This window comes from Euleptes europaea, chromosome 6 (genome assembly GCF_029931775.1).
Source record: "Euleptes europaea isolate rEulEur1 chromosome 6, rEulEur1.hap1, whole genome shotgun sequence".
Classification (NCBI taxonomy): domain Eukaryota; kingdom Metazoa; phylum Chordata; class Lepidosauria; order Squamata; family Sphaerodactylidae; genus Euleptes; species Euleptes europaea.
Window position 1 is genome coordinate 51,452,864 of NC_079317.1, and position 25,980 is coordinate 51,478,843.

A 25,980-nucleotide genomic window follows, 5' to 3' on the forward strand; every position below is an offset into this window, starting at 1 on the left:
ATGGAGAACCAACCAATTCTGTTAGGGAACCAGGATGGAGGAACAGCAACAGGCACAGCACCTGCTTTTTATGTCCTTGTGAAACAGCCACCGACCAATGAAAAAGCTGATCAAGGAAACTTAGTTTCAAATCAGGACAGTTGTGGTATTGCTAGCAATGCAGGAGTACCAGTAAAATCTAAAGTAAAGACTTGCCTTCCTGCGGATTGCACCTCTGGAGGCATTACTGTCACCCTGGACAACAATATCATGTGGAATGAATTCTACCATCGTAATACAGAAATGATTGTCACTAAGCAAGGGAGACGGATGTTCCCATACTGTCGATACTGGATCACAGGCTTGGAATCCAACCTGAAGTATATCCTGGTCATGGATATTTCTCCTGTTGACAACTACCGTTATAAATGGAATGGGCATAGTTGGGAGCCTAGTGGAAAAGCAGAGCCTCACGTCTTGGGACGGGTATTTATTCACCCGGAGTCACCTTCTACAGGTCATTACTGGATGCACCAGCCGGTGTCTTTCTACAAACTCAAACTTACTAACAATACCTTGGACCAGGAAGGGCACATCATTCTGCACTCTATGCACCGCTATCTACCTCGACTACACCTGGTGCCTGCTGACAAAGCCACAGACGTTATCCAGCTGAACGGTCCCGATGTCCACACCTTCACCTTCTCACAGACAGAGTTCTTTGCTGTGACGGCCTATCAAAACATCCAAATTACACAACTAAAAATAGACTTTAACCCTTTTGCAAAAGGGTTTGTGAAAGATGGACTGAAAAGTAGTGCCCAGTATAAGGCGAAGAAAAATGGTAGGTCAGAGCACGAAGGCTTTCCTAATGATGACAGATGTACATATTCTCCTGAAGCTGATGTTTTGGATCTTGAGCAGAGAGGCCTAAATGGTTCATATAACAATCAGAGGATGTGTAATACTGATTTGGAAAGAGAGCCATTCAATTCAAACATCAATGAGCATGATGAACCAGAATTAAAGCAGGAGACAACTGAATTGTAAGATAATACATGTATAATTTTTGGTGATGGTTGAGCTTTGTTGGTTATTGGTCACAGTACTTTAAAATACTGTGATGTTATAGCTTTTAAAAGAGAAATACCTGTATGGAGTTTAAATGCAACAGGAAATACCCTAGTTTTCACCATGGAGAATTTGTAAAATTATCTGGCCCATATTCATGTTGTGTACTTCTCCCTTAGTTACTGCTTTTGTTTTTTCATATATTATATGAGTCTTCATTTATACCCATCTTTCTCCACAATGGGGACACAAAGCAGCTTATATTATTCTCCTTTCCTCCATTTTATCTGTACAACAACTCCATGAAGTATTTCAGGCTGAGAGTGTGTGATTGGCTCATAGTCACTCAGCAGTCTTCCATGGCAGAGTGGGGAGTTGAACCTGGGTCTCTCAGATCTTAGTCTGACATTCTAACCACTATGCAACACTGGCTCTGAAGCATTTCCAATTCTTAGTAGCAGAAAGTTGAGCAAAAATGTTATCTCAAATGGCAGTATGCTTCTGACCATCACATGGAAATGGGCAGTGGGTATTGTCATCTTTGAGAGATTCAAAACAGATAAAAGGAAGTATTTCTTAACACAATGCATAGTTAAATTGTGGAACTCCCTGCCCCAGGATGTGGCAATGGCCACCAAGTTGGAAGGCTTTAAGAGGGGAGTGGACATGTTCATGGAGCAAAGGGCTATTCATGACTATTAGTCAAAATGAATACTAGTCGTGATGTGTACCTATTCTCTCCAGGATCAGAGGAGCACGCCTATTATATTAGGTGCTTTGGAACACAGGCAGGATAATTCTGCAGTTGTCTAGTTTGTGAGCTTCCTAGAGGCAGCTGGTTGGCCACTGTGTGAACAGACTATCGGACTTAATGAACCTTGGTCTGATCCAGCATGGTCTTTCTTATGTTCTTATGCTCTATTTATGTAAGTTTGTTATGGAATCCAGTTGGCTTCCACTGGAGACAGAATACATACCTAGCTGCTTCATTGTTTCCTTTGCCAGCAGGCATTTCTTCTGTTCCTGCGGGCTGGTTAATTGGACTATTATGGTAATACTTCTGAATAAACATTAGTTCCATTGATTACACTGACACCTGCTTCCAAGTTAGTATGGTTAGGGCTACAGCATAGAAGTAAATAGATTCCGTTTCAATCAGTGGAACAATCAGTGCTATAATAAACTGAATTGGGGAATAAAATTTTCTTTTGAGTAAACATGGTTAGATAAGATTAATTTTGGGAGTAGACAGGATTATAGCCTTTAGTTTGTTCTGTTTCAGTCTTTTAAAAATGTCAGAACGTTGAAGTCTGCTCCTGTGTATCCTTAATCAAAAACAAGCACCAAAGTGAAACATTCCCAGCAGAAGTGCATAGAATGATAGCATTGCCTCTAAGGCTACAATTACATGCAGTGGGTCTCACTGAAGTGAGTTAAACTTCCATATAAAGAATAATGGTTGAGAATAATTCACTGAAAATAAAATGCGTAAATATAAATGTTTTCTGAGTTAATAGTGTCCAGAGATTTTATTGGTTTAGAAAAGCTCCGTTATTGTTTCAGTTAATCGGCATTCTCTTTTTCTTCAAGGAATGCTGATTATTATGGGGAAAGATCATAAGGTAGGGGTGTGTGTTTATGTGTGTAAAGTGCCGTCAGTTCGCAGCCAACTTATGTAGGGATAGGATCATCTACAAAAATGGGTTCAGTCTTACAAGCCGTGAACAGACGGAGTTCATTGAAGAGATCTCTTCCCCCTTCCCTCTGCAGTCTCCTGCACCCTGGGTAAACTGCTACAAAAGGTTGGGGATCCCTCAGGAGTAGAGTGGACTTAGGCAAGGGCTGCTGCTGCGAGAAGGAATTGGCAGAAGTTGTGCCCTCACCGCATGCACAAACTCTTGATCTGTTTGCTGAAGAAACCATGCAGACCAAGGGTTTGTTTGTGTGATTTCTGTTGAACTCTCCTTAAACTACAGCACCCTGTGCTGCATCCCACTCTGTTTGGAAGAGAACAGCGCAGAACAGGGTTCCTGACCTTCAGAAGCATCTCTTTGTGGGCACAAGAGGCTGCAGGAAGAAGGCAGGGAAATCAATTTGATAATTGTGGCTTGTTGTATTGAACTTGATATGTTGGTTGTACAACAATTGCCTGTTATTTCTTTTCTACAAATGCAATATATGGATCTTTAGAGGGTAGAGAAACTTATAAGCATAATATTTATTATATTGTTTTAATTAGTGTCCACGTTAGTGGACACTAATTAAATATTTTTTCTTAATTTTCTTTTTCCAGCCCAATAGCTTATCCTTGTGAAAGTGGCTCTCATGTGAAATCTCTGCTGATCTCAAATGGAGACATCAATGTTTCTATTAAAGAGGAGCTAGTAGATGACTATGATTATGTTCCAAACATCAATATGGAAAGGATTCAGTTGAAACAGGGACACATCATCAAAGAGACAGAAGATTTTTCCTGTAGTGATGATGATCCCATCCTGGAGAAGCAGTTGAAGAAACATAGCAAAATGGAAAGAAAGGAAGTGGAAATAAAATCCCACAAGCGATCACACAATAGCCCATTGGGAGTTGCCAAAACAAAAATGTTGAAATTGTCCAATGGGACCATGTCCACTGCTTCTACAGGGCCCTGTGAGGTCACCAAGAGTATGGTAAAGGTCTCTGCTCTTCAGGCCATTTTGTCTTCTTGTCGGACAGATAAATCCTTTTTGAGACATTCAGAAAATTCATTTGTAGAAACAAAAATTAAAACCCTTTTTTCTGGAAACAATGAAGAACAGCAGTGTCGTTTAGTCAAAGATGTGCCACGGGGAAACATTCAAATACGTAACGGCCATTCCATGAAGCAAAAACCATCGAACTTCAGATGCGTGTCCTCAGCGGTAGCCAAATTTATCACTGGAGGGAAAAGGCCAAATACAGCAAAGAAACCTGTGTTGAGCGCTGATGTTGATAGCAATCCAAGTGTTGTGTTATCAGGATCATGTAAGAGAGGAAGACGATGGAAGCTGAAGTTTTCGGAGGTTAAAGAACCCCTGAAGGCTATTATGAAGAACCATTGTGCCCCTTTGAGACCGTATTCTGATCACCCAGAGTTTATGCTTGATCTTGAAAACGTGGATGGATTCCTGTTTGTATCCTTTGAATCAAAGGTAAGTCTAAGGGTCGTAATTTGGTGTTGTCAAATGCAGCAGTTAATAAGTTATACGTCAGTTCCTTCTGTGATTAAAATCTGAAGGTGCGTTTCCTCTTAGCAGTGAAATGTGAGGTCTTGGAAAAGGGGTTCCTCCTACACTGAAAATTACACACTATGAACTTATTTTTATTAAACTTCCACTAGCTTTAATAATTTTGATCTTGAGTTATGTATATGATAATTCAGAATTTTATTATCCAGGCCAGTCGATTTCAGTTGGTTTGTATTGTTAGATGTCACTTACATGACTTTTGGCAGGTTGTCTCTTGTGTGAGCCTGGAATACTGTTTCATGAAAGAAATTTGATATTTATTTTAGTCCCTGTTTTTATATAGGAAGGTCTCAATAATCACATTGTTGATAAATCTGGGAGAACAGAAGAACCACAGAATGAACAGGCTGCTTTACAGATCACATATGATTCAGGTACTGACTTAGCAAGAAATTTGTGATGGAGTGACCTTAAGAACGTTACGAAAACAATGCTAAAAATGGTATATTCACATTCTGACCACTGTGTGTGGTTATTTCGTTTTCTCTGGCAGGCGGTCAAAAAAGGCTAAGTCTGCTAGAAACAAAGCTCTTAGAAGATTTGAAGTCCTTCAGGCACAAACAAGTGATACACCCTGGTCTTCAAAAAGGTGTTTATAGACATTCATATCTTCGCTATCATGAAAGATAAATAGAGCATATTCAGTCTGCATTGATAAAAACTGTTGCTAAATTGATGCAGGTACATTTTATGGTTGAAATTATACATGCAGCTCCACTATCTAGAAAAAAAAACGATTCAGGAAGAAGCACCCTTTTCTTCCATTTATACTATGTAAACTGTTTAGCTGTACTTTTATTTGACATATTATGAATACTGCACAGGTTTGATGGTAATGTTGCCCTCCATCCAGAGGATCCGATCCAGTGATCTGCCAGCAGGAGGACCTGGAGGCTGCAGAACTTTCCTGTGGTCCCCTCCCCTCAGCAGGCCCTTCTGACCCCAGGAAAATTGATTCATGGGGTCTTGGGACCCACATGGACTAATAACCATGTGGTCAGGGGGCTTCTTTAAGAAGGGGGAAGGGGGCAAAATGGCTCCGTCTCCCATTAGTGGGAGGTGCTCACAGGAGCAGGAAGCAATTTCATCCCTTCCCCCTCAAGGTAGCCTCCTGATCCAAGTGGCTTGTTGTCCCTTGAGCCTTAGGAATCAGTTTTCCCAAGGGTCATGAAGGAACTGCTGAAGTGGAGAGGAATGCAGCAAAGAAACATACTCCTTGCACCAGTGGGTCTTTAAATTCATTCCATTTCATGGAGTCTTTTATTTGTTTCTGAGGAGGCTGGTTATTCACATAATCTTATTTGAGCTGTAAAGATACTTGAGGTGGTATTTTCTTCTTCCAGTGGGACTGAAGCTGGGTTCTGTGGACCCAACAGTTAGCATTGACCTAAAATATTTGGGTATACAGCTTCCTCTGAGCTCTTCAAAGGATCGTGTATTTGGTAACAACCAAGGAACAAGGCCCAGTTCTTTAGGTAAATGGGTTTTAAAATTCATAGTGTTAGAATATTAGTGGGAAAGAAAAGCTTGAATATCCTAATTTTAATAAAATCATATTTTATCATTCTTTTTCTAAAAGAAAATTTTGGTGTTAACCTGTTAATTTTTTGTTAATCTTGCCACCAAATGAAAATAATTTCTAGTATGCAGTTGCTAACTGTAAGTCTGGTAAACAGCTTTCTGTTAATTTTTTAAAAAAAATCTTTTATGTATCAAATAGTCATTTGGATACTGGTTAGTAAGCTAACTTTGTTGTCTTTACTTCTAGATACTGGCCTTTCCTTCATTTCCAGGTCTGGGAAAACAGACGATTTCAGAAAAATAAAAGGCTGGCAGGAAAAATTCCAAAATGCTTCTAGTCTGGAAGGTAAGAAATAGATTCTGTAGGGAGTGGTAATTCTACAAACAGAAAAAATTAATTTTGCTAATTGGATAAAGTGGAATAATTAGCCAATATTTTAATATTGATCCTTTAATTGCAAAATGGGATTTTGTACATCAGGACAATAAAATGTTTCAGAAAGATACTTTGATAATGGAGTAAAGATTGTGGACTATACTACTGTGTATAGTAAGTATAAGTATGATCCCAATATGTAATTTCTGCGTCATTTGCAGTGTCATGTTAATGGTTACATTTTGTTTCAGCTTGATTTCCACTCTGTTTTCATTTTCAGATTTCTGCAATCCAAACTCTATTGCATTGTCTGTTGGATGTCCAATTCCTTTTGATTTAAAATGTCTTGTGCTATGTGATCTGTCTTGTGTCTGTGAGAAAGGCAGACTATAAATGAATAGGGTTGCCAACCTCCAGGTGGTGGCTAGAGATCTAGGATTACAACTGATCTCCAGGTGACACAGATCAGTTCACCTGGAGAAAACAGCTGCCTTGGAAGGGGGACTCTATTGCATTATACCCCATTTAAGTCTCTCTCCTCCCCAAACCCTGCCTTCCTCAGGCTCACCCCCCCCCCCAAATATCCAGGTATTTCCTAACCCGAAGCTGACAACCTTAATAAATAAAGTAAATAAATAATTAATAATCCCACTGTAATAAATCTTTCGCTTTCCTTTCAGTTAATTTTCTGTTTTTGTGTTTATGAGGAACTTAAAGATTTGATTGATGCTGAAATATTTTTGTTTATGCAAAACAAGCATACTTATATATAACACCAACTCCCAGGATTTCATCACACTTGAGTGTGACCCTCCCCCCAAACCAGAACTTCTGTGGGTCTGGGTAAATGGCCACTACTGAGTTCTTAGCATTAAAGTGAACAGATGGAAGCAGCCAAGACTGTTGAGAGAGGGTAAAACTCTCATCTCCAAGAAAATGGAATTGTTACTGGTGAATAATTGATGCTGATTATTCTGTTTTTGGCAACAACCAGGTTTTTGCTTGCCTGTGTTCCTGGAAAAACATCAAGCTTCAGATCCTAATTAGGTTTTCCATTGATGGAAGGCACTTCTGCCATTAGAAAGGAGGGGTTTTTTTGGCTAATATCCCCCCTCCCACTGCAGCACCCCCCAGCTTAAGGCACAGACATCCACACTGCTTCCAGGGGTTCACTAGTTCCTGGGGGCATGACCGGCAGGGGCCATAACAGTTTGCAGCCAAGTGGGGAAGACAAGAATGCTTGTTTCTTCAAGTGTTGTTCTGCTTATGCGAGATAAGATTTAAGTCCAAGCTTTTTCCTTTATTTTTTGAAATACATCTTTGCATCGCCATGTTTTTAAGAAGATAGAAATAGGGAGTTGTTGTTAATGGTCCCTTTTACACTGATTTTTCAAGGAAACTGTTTTGTTGAAACCAAAGTTGGATTCCATGCACTTGTGAAACCAAAGTTGGGTTCCATGCACTTTTAGGTGGTTGGGATTTAACATCTTTCTGTGTCACATCCTACATTTATTCAGGAAGCATTCTAGAGAGCTCCTTGAAGAACCGATCTGCCTTCTGTAGTGACAAGCTCGATGAATATTTGGAGAATGAAGGGAAACTAATGAAAACAAGTATGGGATTTTCTGCTGGCTTCTCCAGTTGTCCTGTGGTTGACCAGTTTCCATCTGAAAGTGACAAGTATGAACAAGCACAGGACAGCATTCTAAAGAAGAAATGCACTCCACTCGCCTCTTACAGTTTTCAGCCTCTTTCTCTGCCTTTTAGAAAGAGCAGAAGAAACATAAACAGTAAACAAGCATCTTCTAGAGGCAGCATAAGATCCAATAATTCTGCAGTGCCTTCACCTGTTTTATCGAAGGAGCAACAACACTTCCAAGTCTTGGAAGACAAATTTACTAATTCTCAGCCAAAGAGCAAAACGGGCAATACAGTAAATGTTCTTGTGATGCCAAACTTGGATGAAAATGTGCAGAGAAAACAGAGAACTGTGTGTCAGTCAACACAGAATAGTCGTATATGTCACACTCATACAAAGATGATGGAACTGGAGGGTTGTTCATTACAGGTTGGGAAGCCACGAACTTATGTTACTGAAGAACGTGCAGATTTGTCTCTGATGACTCTGTTCAATTCGCCAGTAAGTACAGTACCAGTTTCCCATCAGCCATTGGTTCTTTATGGTTAGATGTTCATATGCTAAAAACGGGGCGCGTGTAGAATCATCGAAACATATCTATAGTTATTTTTCTTCTGAAGTCCTTTTGTCTCTGCCCAGTTAGGTTTTGCGTGACAACCATGTCCTCTGCTTGATGGTTTCTCTGCAAAAGAATAATAATAATAATAATAACTCGTTTCAAGCCTTCTAGTCAGTAGAACGAATTGGCAGCGGTAGTGTCACTAGTAATGAATGCCCTGTGATTTCCCAGACCATCACAAAGGATTTTATTTCAGAAGGATTTTATGTGTGCTGTTATTTATTTGTTTCCCTCATTTATACACAGCCTTTCTCCCCAGTTGGGGTTCAAACCCGGGTCTCTCAGATAGTAGTTTGGCACTTCACATGAATAAAACGTTGTAATTACCTCTTGTTCAGAAGTATGCTTAATCTGCTTGATGAAATATATAATTTCTTAAGATTTTTATACACATATGGCTGCATTAAAGGCCAGAGTTTCTGCCCATTCTTCCTTCAAATTATAGTTCTTAGTTTCAAATAAAACTAAAGCAATGTTTCATCAATGTTCAACCAAGCAGGTTCAAGTGAAGTTGATGGACTTGGAGGATCGTGCCTCATGGCAGAGGAAGCCACAGACCTATGTTTCAGAAGAGCAAACAGATGTTTCTTTGTCAACCTTCAGGGCCATTGAGGGGGGGACTGGGGGGGGGGGCAAAATTCCCAGGACCCAAGTCAGCTGGAGGGCCCCTGAATCTAGGGTCATGCTGCATCCATCAGAATATTTTATTTTTATGCAGTTCTGGCTGCAACCACTAGGGGCACAGCGAAGTCTGAGCACAGTAAATGGCAATCGTGACGATCAGCTAGCTTGCCTTTTTGCAAGGCTGAAGCAAACCCTTGCCTAACAGGATCATGCAGAGCCCATCAACCAAGTGAGCACTGGAGCAAGGCAAGCCAGCACGGTGATGGCTGCTATAGTAATTGCTAGGCCGCAACCTGCTAACAAGGTCGTTGTCTCCAGCAGTCTATCATTTTTCTTTCATTGTACCCAGTTCCATAGTTTTGTCTGCCCAGAGCAGCAGTTAGCGTGTTGCAGCAAGATAAAACAACCTTTCCATCTTTCCCCCTTAATTTATGTCCCTCTTTTACACACTTTTCTCCTTCGTTCTGCTCCCTTTCTTTCACGATCTGCCTTTGTTTCTCTCCCTTCACCTAATTCTTCCATGTCTCTTCCCCCCACCCCCCTTATTTTCAAGTCTTGGTTTCCACCCCTCATCCCTATCCTACTTGGCAACTGAAAATGTACTTGATAGTAGAATAGTAGCAAACCTTTGTTAATATTATGAACAGAAGGGGGAAGTTAATATTTCCCCATAACCTAACAAAGTAGTAAAACGTTGCTCTCCACATGCATAGTAATGGAATGTTACTCTGTTTTAGTAGTTATACCTGTAAAATAGAAGTTAGAACTCCTAGTTCAGGCACTGGGTTGCTATTATTATTGCTCTGTTGGTGGGCATCTAATAGCGCTTTGTCCAGGGGCCCATGGTGGCTCTTGGCAGCCCTGTGAGCTCTACTAACTGCTCAGGTCAGTAGTTGCTATAGCCATTTTCCTTGCCTTCTTTATGCTTACAATTTCTGGGGTAAAGTTTTAAATATAGGCTAATGGTGTTATTGCTTTGTAATTAGATTCACTTGCATATATTGTAGAAAAGGGGAGTTCAGTTTAGAAAGCTGAAAACTGTAACTGTCTATTTGCCCTTGTATGCTAGGAAGTGTATAAAAAAGAAATATGTTATAATATGTGCCAACATGATGCAGTCCAGATATTATTTCTAGTGTATTAAGCAGTGAATATCAAGGATGTTCTGTGGAAAGGGTCCCTAATGTTTCTGTGCCTGTGGGCACCTTTTGTTCTGACACAACATGGTGGGCGCAGCCACAAAATGGCTGCTGCAGGTGACGGATCCAACCACACAATGGCTGCTGCAGGAGGCAGATCCAGCCACACAATGGCTGCTGCAGCTTAACTTCAGTCACACAATGAAGATCTCTGTGCTGTAGTGACAGCTGCTACCAAAGCAATGTTTTTAAAAATTTGTGCAGCCAGTCAAATCTCCAGCTGCCAACCAGAAACATTGCTGGGCAAAAACCCCAACTGGCCCTGCCCACTCTCTAAAAACACTTGGGGAGGGCACCAGAAAAGGTGTCAGTGGGCCCCATGGTGGGAACCCCTGCTCTGTGGCATAAGAAATCTTTTTTTATTCTCTAAAATAGCAAACAAGTGTCACTATAGTGTGTTCTGTGTACAGAATATGCATAGAAGTTGCTCCTAGAATAAGATTAACTGTTCATTAGTTCTCTGTCCTTGTACTTCCCCCCTTAGTATCACCTTTATACTCCCCATGCTTCCCCCCCCCCCTTTACACAGAGGGGTACGGCCAGTTACTGTAGGAAGCCTAGATACCCATATGCTTCAAGAAGATAGCTAAATATTTATTTTATAAACAAGGTGAAGATATGTTTCTGTCATAGAAGTGTATTTTGTGTTAGGAAATCACACATTCCCTCTTGCATGAGGGGAGGTATTTTGGAACCAGCCTTGTGTACAATATGTACTGTTAAAACTTTCCTCTTGGCTTTAGTGCATTTTCTATCACATAATCAAAAGCCAGTTATAAATTATAGATCAGAATAATATTGCCCCGTTGGTTTTATACGGTGTATGTATTCCAAATGTGTATCTGGACACTTATCTGAATGTTTGAAATATGTGGATGTATACACTCTTTCAGGCTTTACTCAACAACAGACATGTCTGCGAAGGATTCAGAAGGCAAACTGCATGGTGCGGCAGCGACTCTTGCCAGCCTGGATGTATTTATGCTAGTTCACCTCTTGAGAAGTCCCAACCTACACTTCGCAGCGAAACAGAATGCACATTTGACTGTCAGAAGAGAAATCTGGCCCTAATGAAGGGGATTTCCATACAGAAGAAGCCTTTGCATGAAATTATCACATGCTGTAATGGGCAGGAGGAGGAGTGGAAACTGGAACAAATGAATAAGTGGGAGACAAACGATGACTGTAAGTGTTAATGGAAAAATTATCAGTTTAAAACTGTTTCCAAACTGTACATTTATCGTGAGAGTTTACAGTCAGTATATAGTAAACATATCAGGACTCCAAAGTATTGAGTGCATACACAGTGATTAAATAATGTGTCTTTGTTATCAAATAATTTTTCAATGAAGTTCCATTTTCAGTATTTAGATTTTTATTGCGCTTTAGGTTCCAGTTATTAAATCTCTCATTTGATCTCACTTTAAATCAAAGCCTCAAGATGCAGGATATTGATGGCAAGTTGATGTCCCTGTTTCCTTGCTTAGAGTTATGAGTTGAAGTAAGATGATTGGTACTGGACTTAAAATTTATAGAAATAGGGTTTGTTCTTTGCTGCCATAGTATTAGAATTGTAAGCTATTTCTTGTCTTTCCTTTACCAGTCTACAAAGCAGAGTTAAAATCTTCCATAAATTTCCCAATGTGGGTAAAAGAAGAAGAGACTGATACAAAACCAATTTATATCCCAACACCATCTGCCACTAAATCAACAAAACGTGTAATGCGTCCTTGCTCAGAAGTCATTTTACCTTTCAATAAGCTAAACCCTACCTATGATGTAGTCAAAGTGGAGCAAGGGGAAACACCTAATTCCAAGTCCATGGTAAGATGGGGGATATTGTTTTGTTTTACTATGAAATAAGTACTTTTGAACTATTTATGTCCAAAAAATGAGAAAAGATGTCTTTTGACAACTTTATTTGAAATCACTGTTTAGCCTTTTAAGGTGCAATTTGGGTAAAGTGAGTAAAGAGAAGTTGGTAAATGGTAATGTGATAGTGTAGGTCTGTCAGTGGAGGAAGGAATTCAGGTTGGGTAACTTCTCCCATTTGCTTTGCGGATAGAGCCTTGCAAATGAACTGAGCCTTTATCCCTGTCAGCAAGAAGGACTTCCCAGTTATAGTCCTGTCTGTTCTGCAGCTTGAAACCTTAAGGTTCTCTCCTCTACATTCTAGATATATCTCATGTTTTTGTACTAAAGTTCTTTACCTCCTTTTACCCTGTCTCCATCTTCTTTGGTCAGAATGTCAAGGGGGGTTCCGTTCTGGTAGTGAATGTAGCTGGGGCATCCATTCTGTGGACCTAGGAACTCAAGGGAATTATTTTGCAGTTGCGTCTTTGTATAACATGAACAGAGTGGAGCTCAGGTCCATCCCTCTAGCCTTCCAAGTCCTCCAGTGGGGACTCACGCTGTCGTGTGAATGGACAGTATAATGGTGAAAGCCCATGTACATTGACATGGAAGAACACCGATCTGTTCAAGGAGGCAGTGAGTCCCTTCACTTGAGCAGAGGGCAGTCTGGCACCCCTGAGGCTCTGCTCGTTAAGGGAATTCTTAGCTCCAAAGCAGATTTGCGTATTCAGCAAAATCTCAGCCAAGCAGAATGGGGACAGAGCAATCTGAAGGAGTTTTGCCCCCCCCCCCATGGACCTCTTCACATCTCCAGCCAAGAATGAAGCTCAGAGGTTTTGTTCCTGTCTCCCATCTGAGAGAGCAGAAGGGGGCCACCTCTCTCCTTCAAGACTGGTGTTCAGGATTACTGTACTTGTTTTCGCCAGTCTGTTCTTCCCAGAATTCTCAGGAGCATCGGGTTCTGTAGGGCTGAAGTAGTGTCCACACAGGCCCTGCTTCTTGGACTTTGTGCAGCGGGCTATTTGACCATGATTGATAATCCCATCCCCCATTACAATCTTCTCACTCAAAGACAGTCCCTGCATCCAAATCCTGGCTGGTTTCACCTGTTTGCTGGGAAACTGAGTGGAGCATAATGTAAATATTGTAATGAGGTCATCAGTACCATCATAATTTCTCACAAGAAATCCACAGATTGTTTATATGAAACATCCAGTTGAGCATTTGTTTGTGTGAATACAGTCACTCAGCAGGCATCAGATGTGCTTGCATTCCTACAGTTCAGCCTGGGTCACATTCTTCATCCAGACAACTTGAAGTGCTAGATTTCAGCTTTCTCTGCTGTCATTTGTTACAAAGATGCTAAATCTCTCTTCCATCTGCATATAAAGCACTACTTTAGAGGAGCTTCTTTGAACAATTACATGGACATATATAGCTGCCTAATATCACGTCAGACCATTGGTCCATCTAGCTCAGTATAGTCTACTTTGCCTGAGATCTTAGAGAGTTCCTGCAGTTCTTTCTTAGCACCTGGTTCCTGAGACACCTGGGATTGAACCTGGGACCTTCTGAATGCAAAAATGTGTGCTCTACAACTGAGCCATGGCCTCTTCCTGCTACATCTGCCAACCTGCTCATAGTATCCATCTTGGCTCTCCACAAGGTTCATACAGCATTAACTAAGTTTCTGTTTGAAGCACCAAGACTCTTCATGATCTGTCATTTAAAGTTGCTTTCTTAGTAGTGGCTGTTACATCAGCCAGACAGATCTTCAAAGTTAATGTGTCATCCATCTAAAGAGAGCTTTGTACCTTTCTTCAGGAATGATTGATTGTAATGAAGTACTGCCCTTTATTCTAAAAGTCAACACCAACTTCCACAGGCCTCAAGAATTGGTTCTTCTTTCTGATCCTGCCCAAAATGCTCTAAGGAAAAGGAGCTGGTTGTCCATAGAACTTTGTGTGTCTGCATCAAATGTGCCTCAAAATTCTGTACTAGTGAGCATTTGTTTGTATTTTTTCATCAATTGTGCAAAAATCTAACGATGTGGATTAAGCTGTACGTTATGCTGGTTTATGAAGACCAACACCTGCCCATTCTTTCCAAGCTGACTGTTTGTTTGTTTCATTTATATCATACCTTTTTCTCTAAGGGGGACCCGAAGTGGCTTGCGTTATTCTCATTTCCTCCATTTTATCCTATGTAATGTAGGTTAGGCTGAGACAGTGTGACTGGCCCAAGGTCACCCAGCAAGCTTCCATGATGCAAACGTAGATTCGAACCTGGCTCTCACAGATAGTAGTATAACACTCTTAACCACTACACTTCACCACACACACTACTGCATCATTCAGCCCTCAGGCACCATCAGAGAAGATTTACAAGGGAGTAATGTAGGCTTGCCTCTTCATCTTTATTTGCCATTATCAGTTGTATGTCTCTGCAGATATAGCTTTCAGGTGAAGGGTGGTTCCGTAAATAACTTTCACCCTGCATCTCTTTGGCAGTAGTTCAGCTCATGCAGGATGTGGATACTGCACCATCATCTGCACCTGGATTTCCTCCTATGCTGATAAGGAACAGACATGGGTACTTACCATGAAAATGGTTTCTTTGTGGTGGATAGAGGGAATCCAGCCCTGCTTAGGATACTGCTACAAAGAGTGCTGCTGTATGTTTATACTCCATTTTCCATATTCTCATATTCCCATTTTCTCTTTCAGGCAGCTGGCCTGCAGTGTTTCAAGCTGTTCATCGTGTTACTTAAAAGGTGTTAATGTGTTCCTGTTTGTTCTCCATATGACAACATGCCTTTTTTTCTAAGTTATCTTTCATGCAACTGCTGTCTGTCACAGTTCATGCCATAACTGTGAGTTTCATCCTCCAACTGGCAGAGACAATGTCTCAGCTTATTTTCATAGTCCCTCCTGAGGATCAAATGGGAGAGTATCCTGGCCTGCATTTCCACCATCCACCAAGAAGAAACTTTCATGGTAAGTGCCAATATTCCATTCTCCCATTGTTAAGCACAGCATGTTGCACAGATCTGCTTTGTGCAGGATTAGTGCAGCACTGTGACATTGCCCCAAAACTGCTGCTTCATTCTGCTCTTGTAATTCATGAAACAAGGGTACAGCAGCCCTCCCACCACTAAATTTTGTATTGCACAGTGCCCCATAGGATCAAGTTGTCATTGTGGTTGTCCAGGACGGTGCTGAGCTAATCCCCCTCCCCACAATTAATAGGTAACTGGAAGCCAAATCCAACCCATAGATGAATACCGGAGAATTCACCACTCACTTGTGCCCTTTTAGTGACTGAAAGCAATCCTATTGCCCCAGGCTTCTTCCTCATTGCTGGCTATATGAAGAAAGGGAAATTGCTTAACAAAAACAAAGGACAAACAAACCAAGCTGTTTGAGTCTAGGTAGGAAATTCTGGTGTTTTGGTTTGTTGTTTGGAAGTTGTAGTCAAAAGGTGCAGTTAACACTTTTGCCCTTTTTCAAAATATGCCTCAAGTTCCTACAGTTCAGTACTAAGTCAGATGTTTTTTCTTGTCCAACCTATCATTGCGGTCTTTTAATTCCTGTAAGGAGCAGGAGAAACTCATGATGAAATTATGTGAGGGAATATCTTGAGGGAGAACACTTTTAGGAAAGAATTCCATATTGTTGTTCTGTGATGTGCATTGTTGTTAAGAAAGCTAGTAAGCATATTCCTTAACTCTCTGAAATTCTAGGCTGCTCATGTTCTCACTATGTTTTAATACTAGTAAGAGTCAAAAATAATTTATACTTACGCTGTTCCTTGCGCATTACTAATTTTAAACTTATCTTTCATAGGACTGTGACTGAGCTTTCCTGAAGAACTTTGTGGTATAGAGAATGACTCTGGGGGTGAGATCTGAAAACGAAATCTCTGTTAACAATTTTCACAAATATTATTGGAAAACCCAAGGGCGTGCAAAATAAACGTGATGTTTTTCATTAAGTATTCTCAAAGCAGTCTGCTTCTTGTTTAGTTAAGAATGGTACCACAGACTTTGGAATCTAATAATACAATATACAATTTGTAAATGTCAGCAGTTTTCATCTTTTGCCTCCGATAACTTTTACATGTGGTACAGCTCCCAGATTTGTTGAGCTGTGTGTGTTGTGGCAGTGTAGAGGAGAAATCCCCTCCCCCAGGTATTTTATAAGAAACCCAGTGATGTACATTTACATTAAGAAAGTGGCACCACTGTTCATCCTGTGTTATTAGTAGCCGTTATTTCGTTTCATGGTTTGTGTGCAGTTCAACACATGGGATTCTACAGGTGCTAGCCAGCTTAGTGGAAATGTTCCAGAAAGTTCAGTCAGCAGTATTTTTTCACCCTCTTGAGCAAAACTGCTTACTATTTATTTGCTCTCTGGTCTCTCTGAGAATCTCAACATGGAACGGGAATTCCTCATTTCCTCTCTCTCCTGCTGTAGCCCCAAGTTCTAAATGCTGCTCTGAGGACCTCCAGGAAGGGTGTGCGGGTCAAAGTTCTACAACAGTAGAGGTGAAATCAGCAAAAAAATCCCCAACCCTTTTCCCTCTGTATCCAAGTTTTATTTGTCTTTTAAGTTTGATTTCATCATAATTCTTTGTTGAGTTTTATTAAGATGGCTGCAAAATAAGGAGGTACTGCAATACTCTCTGCCCTTTTGGATGCTGCTGCTTCATTTCGTAGTGCACAAGCTGAGCCTCAATTTACAGCTTGTGGCAGTAAATTCTCTTTGGGATGCAGCAGTGAGCTCTGTTGTTCTTGTCTGGGAGAGGGAAATAATGTCTCTTTGAGGTGCTGCAACAGAAGATGACTCAGAAGAAGAATAAGCAAGGAAAAATGAGATTTGAATTTTGTGTTTAAATTCAACTCATGGTCTGGCTAGCTAGACTGCCAGTGGAGTTGTATACAGCCGTCTTTAGTACTTCTGCATAAGTGTTGATTTTCAGGGTGGTTGAGTTACCGAGTACTCTGTATTGGCTTACAGAATGCTGTGAAGTTTTTACTATGCAAGGTATTTTATTTTGTAAGAAACATTCTTGTTTCTGTTTGCTGAAAATAACACAGGTCAGGTAACAGCAGCCAGCTTTCAGGGCTGTCTTAAGGTACAGAGATGGATCTCTGTGGGGCCTTGGCTGCTGTTCTTCCACTCAGTCAAGATTCTCCTACATTTATATGGCAGGAAATGGTGATTACCTCTTTTCCTGCAGGGTTTGACCTTGGAATCCCATCTTCTGGAATGTCTGTGCTCCCAGGGGCCAACTTTATGTCATTCCAGTTCAAATTGTGTGCTCCCTGCTCCAGAGCTGTCATCACAAACGGTTCAGTCCAAGCCTTCGCCAGCTATTTCAGTTACTCAGGCAACATCCTCCCTCCCTCCAAAACCTAATCTTGTGATAGAAGCTGACAGTTTGTCACCACAATTACCTCCTGCCGGAATGAAAAGTGTTGCACCAGTGGCAGGTTCTGATCCTAAAACTGCATTCGACTTCTGTCAGCACCCAGGCAATGCAGCTAGTTTAGTACAGCTTCAATCTAGCAGTTTTGCTTTGCTTCTGCTTCTAGGACAAAACAGGAATTTACACATTATTTTTCCGCTTGTTTTACCCTTCAAATGTACAAGCAATTCAGTGAATGAAAGTTAAAAAGAAAGGAGCTGGGTAACCTAAAGCCAGAAGAGGGGAAAACATTGCATGTGGAAGACTCTTCACAAACTCAGAAGTCCCAGTGTCTTATCTGATACCAGAAGCAAATGGGCTGATAGTAAACCAGCCAGATACTTTTGAAGACAGAGCTGCCATTGTGAGTATATTTGACAAAAGTGCAAATCCCTCAAAGGCAGTTCTGAGGCACACAGGTACAAGAATTGGCAAGTGAGGCACCAATCATGTATCCTGACATTTCTACAGATGATTATATCAGACCGTTCCTACATTAGCAGGAAACCAAACACTGAGACAGTTGAAGTGATGATTGAGAAGGAACAGCATGCCAAATATCTTGGAGACACATCAGATGAGATTTCTGAAGGTTATAAGCAGACTACAGGTCTTGCATATAATATATTACAGGAAAATTCCATAAATCAGGAAGAGATTTAAAAGATCCAGTGAAAGGCACCCAGACCTTGCTCAAATTTAGAGGCCAGCTGCTGATTCAGAAGCACATGAATAGACACAAATCATCGGAGGAAATGGTCATTGTGGAATGGCCACTAGAACAACTACATGATCATATGTATGGACACTACAGAAAAGCAGCAGAGAGGAACAAGATCCCGTCAGTGCCAGTGGGGTGGGGAAATAACATCACTGTCCAAAAAGCATTGGAAGGAGGAAAGAATTGACTGTATGAAAACAGAAAGAGAAGAGGAAGAGATAACCCTGAGGACCAACATACCGTAATAGGAAAGAAATACAGGAAGAGTGCTCAAGAAGCTTCTCCTAAAGGAAATACTGATTTTCAGGGGGACAGTCAAACTTAAAAATAACCTTGTTCAAATCAACAAAACATCCAGATGGTCAGTTGCTAAGTGCTTAGAAGAGAATATACCAAAAATCAACCACCAGAAAGAAGGTTTTATGCCTCTTGTTGATACTGCCATGATGAAAAACATGATGATTTCCAGAGGAAATGATTGATAAGAGTACATGGCTACAAAACAGACAATATATTGAACACTGAACTGGTGAGCATTGAGCTCTTTTAAAATGAAAAATTTCTGACAGCAAATTGTTTTAGCTATAGGATTGTGGAAGCCACTGTCACCAGTTGAGATCCCTGTTGCCACTTGCCTGAGAGCCAGGGATCTCTGAGTCCATGACCAGCAGATGTATGTTGGAAGATTCACACCAGATTAGAAAGATGAATGACAGGGTTTTTTTTTTCTACTGGGATCTCTAACCCCTCTCTTTCACTGTCCATGCTGGCCTTTTACTTCTCTCACAAAGCTACTGGTTACAAATATCCTGTTGCTGAGTGTTTCCTTAGGAGGTAGAATGTTTTTAAACATTCCTTGAAGCTACATGAACACATGAAGCCGCCATCAAGGTCAGTATTGTTTACTCAGACTGGCAGCAGCTCTGCAGGGTCTCAAGTCTTTTGTATCACCTACTACCTGATCCTTTTCACTGGAGATTCCAGGGTTTGATCCTTCTGCATGCCACGCAGATACTCTACCACTGAGCCACAGCCACTCTTATCAGAGGCGAATCTTCCTCAGCCAAAAATCCTGGTGTTTGGAGTCTTGACAATTGTGAATCGAAGGCAAGAAAACAAATGGTGTAGAGGGAAACAGTTCTTCAATAATTTTTGGAACCCTTCTTGACAAATGTGACTATTTAATCTAGCATAATACAATATACATAAAGATATAGCCAAAGAAAACCAAATCCTAGGTGTCTGTTTGTTGACTGGTTAAATGTGATGCTAATCCCCAGGAATTTGAAAATGTTTTATATCTCTTTGTATGCCTGGAAGTTAAAATCTAGTGCTAGCTCCCAAAAACTGAGGCTATCAAAAAGGTTCTACTTCAAAGGTATTACAACTCAGGCAGGCTCAGATTCCAAAACAAGGTACCCAAATAGTGGCCTAATCAAATACCTTTTCAGTTTCCAGGGCAGAAGACTGTTCCAAGTTCCATCATTCAACATCCTGCATCTCCAATGAGAGAGAAAATGACAGCGGAAGTTGAGGTTGGTGCTGTCCATCTAGAAGAAAGGAAGTCACACATACATGGGACAGAGACCACGGAGTTAGAAGTCACAATGTCTTATAGCAAACCAGAAGAATTGTTAGTAACTCAACCACAGTTCCATGTAGAAGGGATAATGTATGAGAGAAATGGTATTACTTCAGGGATAGCTGGGAAGAATGCAGAAATGGTGGAGCAGTTATCAAGTGCTGTTCCCGTTTTCCAACTTGAGACTGTTTTAGCAGATCACTCCTACTTCCTTAAAGAAACAGCTAAGATGGAACAGCATGTTAAACTTTCTGAAGACACATCAAATGATATTTCTCACTTGGTAAGCCCAAAAGAGCTCATGACAATTGAAATTTATTATGTAGTATTTTTAATATACTTCTGTTATATACGATGTGCTGGGATCTCAGTGAGATTTTTGCTAATGGAGGAGGGGGCCTTTGTCTCCTGTCCCCCAGGAGCAGCATTTCTGGCTGGGGGAAATACTGTGCCATTGACAGAAATGCCTTCCATTAGCAGACATTTACTATGGAATCCAAGTCCGAGTGACAAGTTTTATTTATTTATATTCTTTATAATCCACCTTTCTCACATGGACTCAAGGTGGATTACACACTGACTCCAGTGTAGTTTACCTAGTCTAATTTAAGTGGAGGATCGCAGCCTAAGAACTGTTGCAGTTATAACAAGAGTCCAAAGAAGCAATATATGGATATGCAGGAGAACCAAACACATAGCCACAGATTTCTTGCGAACTTGCCCCTAGTCACTAAAGAAAAGCAGTTTTATAAATAGATCAGTGCTTTGCCTGTTTGGTACTAGAAAATGTGATGTGGAAGCGGTTCGCAGTTCTTCCTTCTGTTCTTGTTTAAAGCTTGTATTCACAAATCTACCCTATGCTCAGCCAGGCTATTAGTCCAGGTCTATCTAGCCCAGTATTCTCCACTTGGACTGGCAGAAGTTCTCCAAACTCTCAAGCAAAGATCTTTCCCAGTCCCGCTACTTAAGATCCCTTAACAGTGGATCCCAATGTATGATTCACTCGGATTTGAGTAATGCATACTTCAATTACATAGATTACCCTGGCTGCAAGCAACCTTGATCCTTCCTTAGCCATTTGTGCACCTGGGTAAATGTTGGTGTGAATCAGTCTGTACATGGATACAGCCTCAATTTTTCATAGAAGGTCATAGCTCTACTTAGGATTTCACTGTCGGGCCTTTCCAGTTCAATGGGTGGCTTTTCCATTTTCCAGTGTAGTGGCTTCAAGGTCGGGTAGTTCCTTGTGTGGGGATCCCTTGGATCTGTCCCACTAGCAGAGGCACTGTCCTCCAGTGAAGGAGTGTTCCCTTGACACAAGACAAGGGAAGCATCTTCTGCTGGTGATAAGCATTTTTAGTAGCAGAATGGCTCCATGGAATCCAACCCCATAATTCTTTTCCACCATCACCAGTTTCTGGCCAGTTTCATTAAGATCAGGGAGTCATGCATAATCCCATTTTTTGAGAGACTGTATAAACTGCAACTACTTATATCGATCACTGCATTTTTATTTTGTTTTATTTGTTCACAATCTCACTGTTGTCAATAGCAGTTGGAACTCAGGAACAATAAGCCAAAGGGTGTGGCACCAGCTGTGGCTAGATGTCGTTCAAAACATACAGAAGAAGAACGTTGCCGTCGTAAAGAAATTAAAGGACTGTTTGAAAAATTGCAGGTGACTTTGCAATTGCAGAGCCTCCCTAGAGTTGCCAACCGCATCCTGCTTGAAAATGTAAGTCTTATCTATCCTGATATGTGAAAGAAATTCTTGCACAGGGAAACTGTTGCATCTTCATTGAAGCAAGAAGAAATATCTTGTAGAATGTAAAGCCTGTGTTTTAAAAAATGTATACATAAAAGCTAGAATAAAACCTCTGAAGTGTCAGAATGTTCCTTCCTCAGGGAAGAGTGTCAGACATGACAAATGCACCTGAAATACGTTGAGTGAGTAATCACCATGGTACATACCGAAGCTTTTCATTCTCACTAGCTTATTTTTTTTCTGGCTGCAGCTCATGGCCCTGAATCATTTTTATAATGATTTGTTAGAAAGAAAGAAAAGCCATATTTGTTCTGTGCATGTTTTACTAGAATTTAAAATTGACCTCTTGGTCCCTTCTCAGGCCTTTGAAGAGATCCAGGGGCTAATGAATCAGGCAGATAAACTGATGGATCAGAAAAAGTTACTCATGTGCAAGCAGGACATTCTGATTCGTAAAGCATCTGCACTATCAGGTGAGATGGCTTTAGGGACAGGGTGCACCCAAAATAAAATAAATACAGAAGTGAAGAATGAAATCCCAGGATATGGAGACATTAGAATGGTTCTGCCCAGTTTTGAATGTGGGAGTGAATGATGGATTCATATGGAAAGGGTACATTTTTAAAGAAATAAATGGTAGTCAGATGGCTAATTTGCTGACTCCCTGTGATTGACTCCTGCCAACTGTGTAGTCTGTTGCTAAGCAGTGGTGCTGTTGGACTGATTTTTGAGTTCCTGTAATTGTTTTCAGGGCTCTGAATTGCCAAGTGTGGTGGAAGTCTGACTATTTTCTCTGTAGGGAAGACACAAGAGGTTGTCTTGAAGAAGCTACGGTATATCAGTGCAAAGGAGAACGCAGCAGAAGCACGGAAGCAGAAACAGAAAAAACAACCCATGAATGCTGCTGGAACTGCAGAGACTGCTGGGCTGTATGTGCAAGACTGTCCCTGTTCTGAGACAAAAGAAGTGATTTTGTCTAAAAGGCAAGAGGAACCCACGGTACTTTCCATGACCGGAAGTCATGCCACAGGTAAACTGAAAGAAGAGGAAAGTAGTTGATTTTCATAGAAGTTTTGGAAATATCACCATGAGGGATATACTTGATTGAAACACGAACGTAGGCATGTAAAGGAAACTTGTCCGCCCAGGGTTACATGTGGTCAGTGATATGTTTAAATGGGTGCCGTTTCCTACATATGCACAGTGTGCACTTTCACTGTGCATTCCTGTCAAGGCAACATAATTTAAGTAGTTCACCTGCAGACTCTGCGTGGATCAGTGGCAGTTGCTGCCCTTCAGAAATGTTGGTGCTACAAGTCCCGTCTAGCCCACCCACCCCATTTGAGCATGTTCCAGATGCTGCAGCTTTTAAGGAGAATATAACTGTAGCCTGCTGTGAGAATTAGACCAGAGAGACTCCAAAGAACCATCCCTGCAATCATCTGTCTTTAATCAGGTGAACAAATTAGTGATTTTCACATGGCCCCTCACTGGACCATGACTGCTATTGTGAGTACTGTCACTTTGGTGTCTCACATAGTAACTTTCTGCAGCAGTGAAACCTGTAATTCCCCCAACCATTACAGTTGTTAACTAGCTTACCAAAACCAGGGGTGGACTATGAGGTGAAAATGGCCATGGGAAAGGGGACCCCTGGCCTGCCCACCCAAGGATGGGAGGAAGAACAGCCTTATCAGCCAGCCCAGTAGCAGAAGAGTAGAGTGTGGCCTCTCTGTTACCGCATGAGGCTGTATGCCACCTTTCCCCCCCCCCCCCGGACCAGGCATCCCAGCAGTGCACAGCCTCCCCCTTGCCATGCAAGGCTCAGGGGGGCCTCACATGCTCCCACCATCAGGTTGGGCCAGTCCAGTGCTAGGAGAGTGGCACATGACTGTATGTGTTTGGGACCATAATACTGTTTATGAAGAGATTGGAATTTTACATCATTACTTGGTGTTGCAGTGTTCCTGCATTTCATGGCCTGTTGACCTTGCTCTTCATTTTATTATTCCTTGTCCCCTTAAATAAAATGACTGTGCAATGAGGATCTACTTATTGCATCTGAATAAGTGGAGTCAAAAATTGTTAGTCTGCAATATGCCACAGGACATCTGTTTATTCTTCCTGAAGATGGAGTCTTACTGCTCTGAAAAGTCACCATTGAGAGATCTGAGCAACGGTGGTCACCATGAGGAACTGCCTGGAACTGCCTTTATACCACTCCTTTGAACACAGATCGTTCCAATCATAGATCAATGCCCTAGCCACTGCATAGCATTAGATTCTAATTTAGTCCATGTTAGCAGTGTTCTAACAGATATTTCTTTGGCTTGCAGAAAATGAAGACTCGTTCCTGATGCCAAGGATAGTAAATGTGATGTCACTTGCTAATGAAGAAAATAGAGATTTAAATATGGACAAAAATAGGAATCCTTACATATCCCTCATTACAGATTCCCTGGCATCTAAGCCCTCCTTTCCAGTAATGTCTCGGGAAATAAATGTTCAGTATGTAGAACAAGCTAGTTCTCCTTATGGGAATGAGAGAGATGCTACTGGCACAAGCAAATACTTTACTGGGGGAAAAGAAATCAGTTTTTCACAAATGGTGGAAGTCTCCAGTTTAAAAAGATCCTCAGAATCCTTTGCAACAAAACTCTGTATTGAAGAATCAGCTCCAAGACAGGCAAAAGAAAAACAGATTGACAGGGGAAGAGGCAGACAGTGGACAAAATATCCTTCCTTCCAAGCATTGCAGGTTAAGGAACCCAAAACCCTTGGGATAGAAATGGAATTACAAAAAGTAGTTTCTTCAGTACAGGAAGCAACACCAGATGCAAGTGATTTAGTGGACATCAAGGAGAATGATGAGACAGATGAAATTCTTACCTCACTTCTGAATGAAATTGCATTTCTTAACCAACAGCTGGATGATGATGCTTCAGGTGTATCGGAACTCCCCAACTCTCTAAGTTGTTGCTTTTCTCCGGGAGACATGGAGAGTCATAAGGAATCAGCTGCTGCAGATGGATCTGCCTTTCAGTTTGGCCCATTGGGTGGGAACTTCAAGAACCTCTGTCTTGTTCAAGAGAGCAGCGGTTGCATTACTCCTCTCTTGCTTCACTTGGAAGACGACAGCATAGCTGATCGTGACAGAACTTTGGGACGGCCTCCATCTAAACCAGGTGTTTTGAAACGAATGTTAGGCTCTGAAGTAAAGGATCCAAATCTAGATTGCTCAACAGTAAATATTGATGGAAGTGTAAAACATGTGGCACCTCTGTCAAAGACCACACTTGTGTCACCGCCAATCCTAAAGATGAAGACTAATCTGGAACCTGGCAAAGTTGACACAATATGGAAGCCCATGCCCAAACTAGCTCCCTTTGGATTAAAACCTGCCAATTTCCCAGGAGGGCAGATTACCAAAGTGATGTCTTTATTGGCAAAAGTATCATCTGTTGGGCTAAAAGCCACACAGTCAGTTACTAGTCAAGAACAGGAGTGAATATAGTGCCTATACTTGCACCGGTGGTTTCAATATCAAAATAGTATGACAGCTTTTACTTTGTTAAATGCATGCCCTATTTCTCAGAAACAAAAAACAAGTCAGGAATGTGGGCCATATGATACACTTTTAACATAAAGTCCTTTGCATGTATTTTATGAAGTGAAGTGTTTTGGAGAGTTAGTTGAGTGAGCATCAGAATAGACTGCGAGGGAAGGCGGCACAGTATAGCCCAATCTTGTCAGATCTTGGAAGCTAAGCAGGGTCGGTACTTGGATGGAAGACCACCAAGGAAGACTCTGCAGAGGAAGGCAATGGCAAACCGCCTCTGCTTAATCACTTGCCTTGAAAGCCCCTTACTGGGGTTGCCATAAGTCGGCTGGGACTTAGAACATTTGTGAAATAATGTGTTTTAGAATAAAAGAGTTCAGATTTTTTTTCCCATGTTTGTCTATGAAGAAGAGCAGAGATGTGAGGATTCAGTTTTTCAGTTTTGGAATCAATGCACATATCATTCCCTTAGTAACATTCTCATAGGACTTCAGAACATCTTTTAAATAATACGTTTTTTAAAAGAATAAGTTCTTTCATTTGTCAGTGTTTCTCTTTTCCTGTATCAGTTTTTGAAAAGCATTATTGTTTATTTACTTCATTTATACCCTGCCTTTCTCCCCAATGGAGCACCAAAGTGGCTTATATTATTCCTTTCTCTTCTGTTTTATCCTCAAAAACAATCCCCGCGAGGTAGATCAAGCTGATCGAATGTGACCTGCCAGCACCCAGCAAG

General features: G+C 41.1%; 1 protein-coding gene across 1 annotated transcript; it reads left to right on the forward strand.

Moving 5' to 3' along the window:
- LOC130479483 (MAX gene-associated protein-like) lies at nucleotides 1-25,193 on the forward strand. Its single transcript, XM_056851883.1, has 15 exons — nucleotides 1-1,025; nucleotides 3,344-4,220; nucleotides 4,600-4,690; nucleotides 4,810-4,905; nucleotides 5,660-5,791; nucleotides 6,085-6,183; nucleotides 7,731-8,353; nucleotides 11,188-11,479; nucleotides 11,898-12,118; nucleotides 17,435-17,732; nucleotides 19,785-20,203; nucleotides 21,473-21,655; nucleotides 22,047-22,158; nucleotides 22,485-22,715; nucleotides 24,022-25,193. The coding sequence occupies exons 1-15, from the start codon at nucleotides 1-3 to the stop codon at nucleotides 25,191-25,193; spliced, it is 5,871 nt and encodes a 1,956-aa protein (XP_056707861.1).
- The last annotated feature ends 787 nt before the right edge of the window (nucleotides 25,194-25,980 follow it).

Excerpts from the sequence above, each read along its gene's own strand:
- LOC130479483 (XM_056851883.1), top strand. The coding sequence starts at position 1 with ATGGAGAACCAACCAATTCTGTTAGGGAACCAGGATGGAGGAACAGCA. Across the intron at positions 5,792-6,084 it reads AACAAGGCCCAGTTCTTTAG|ATACTGGCCTTTCCTTCATT; the intron begins GTAAATGGGTTT and ends CTTTACTTCTAG. Across the intron at positions 21,656-22,046 it reads ACCGCATCCTGCTTGAAAAT|GCCTTTGAAGAGATCCAGGG; the intron begins GTAAGTCTTATC and ends GTCCCTTCTCAG.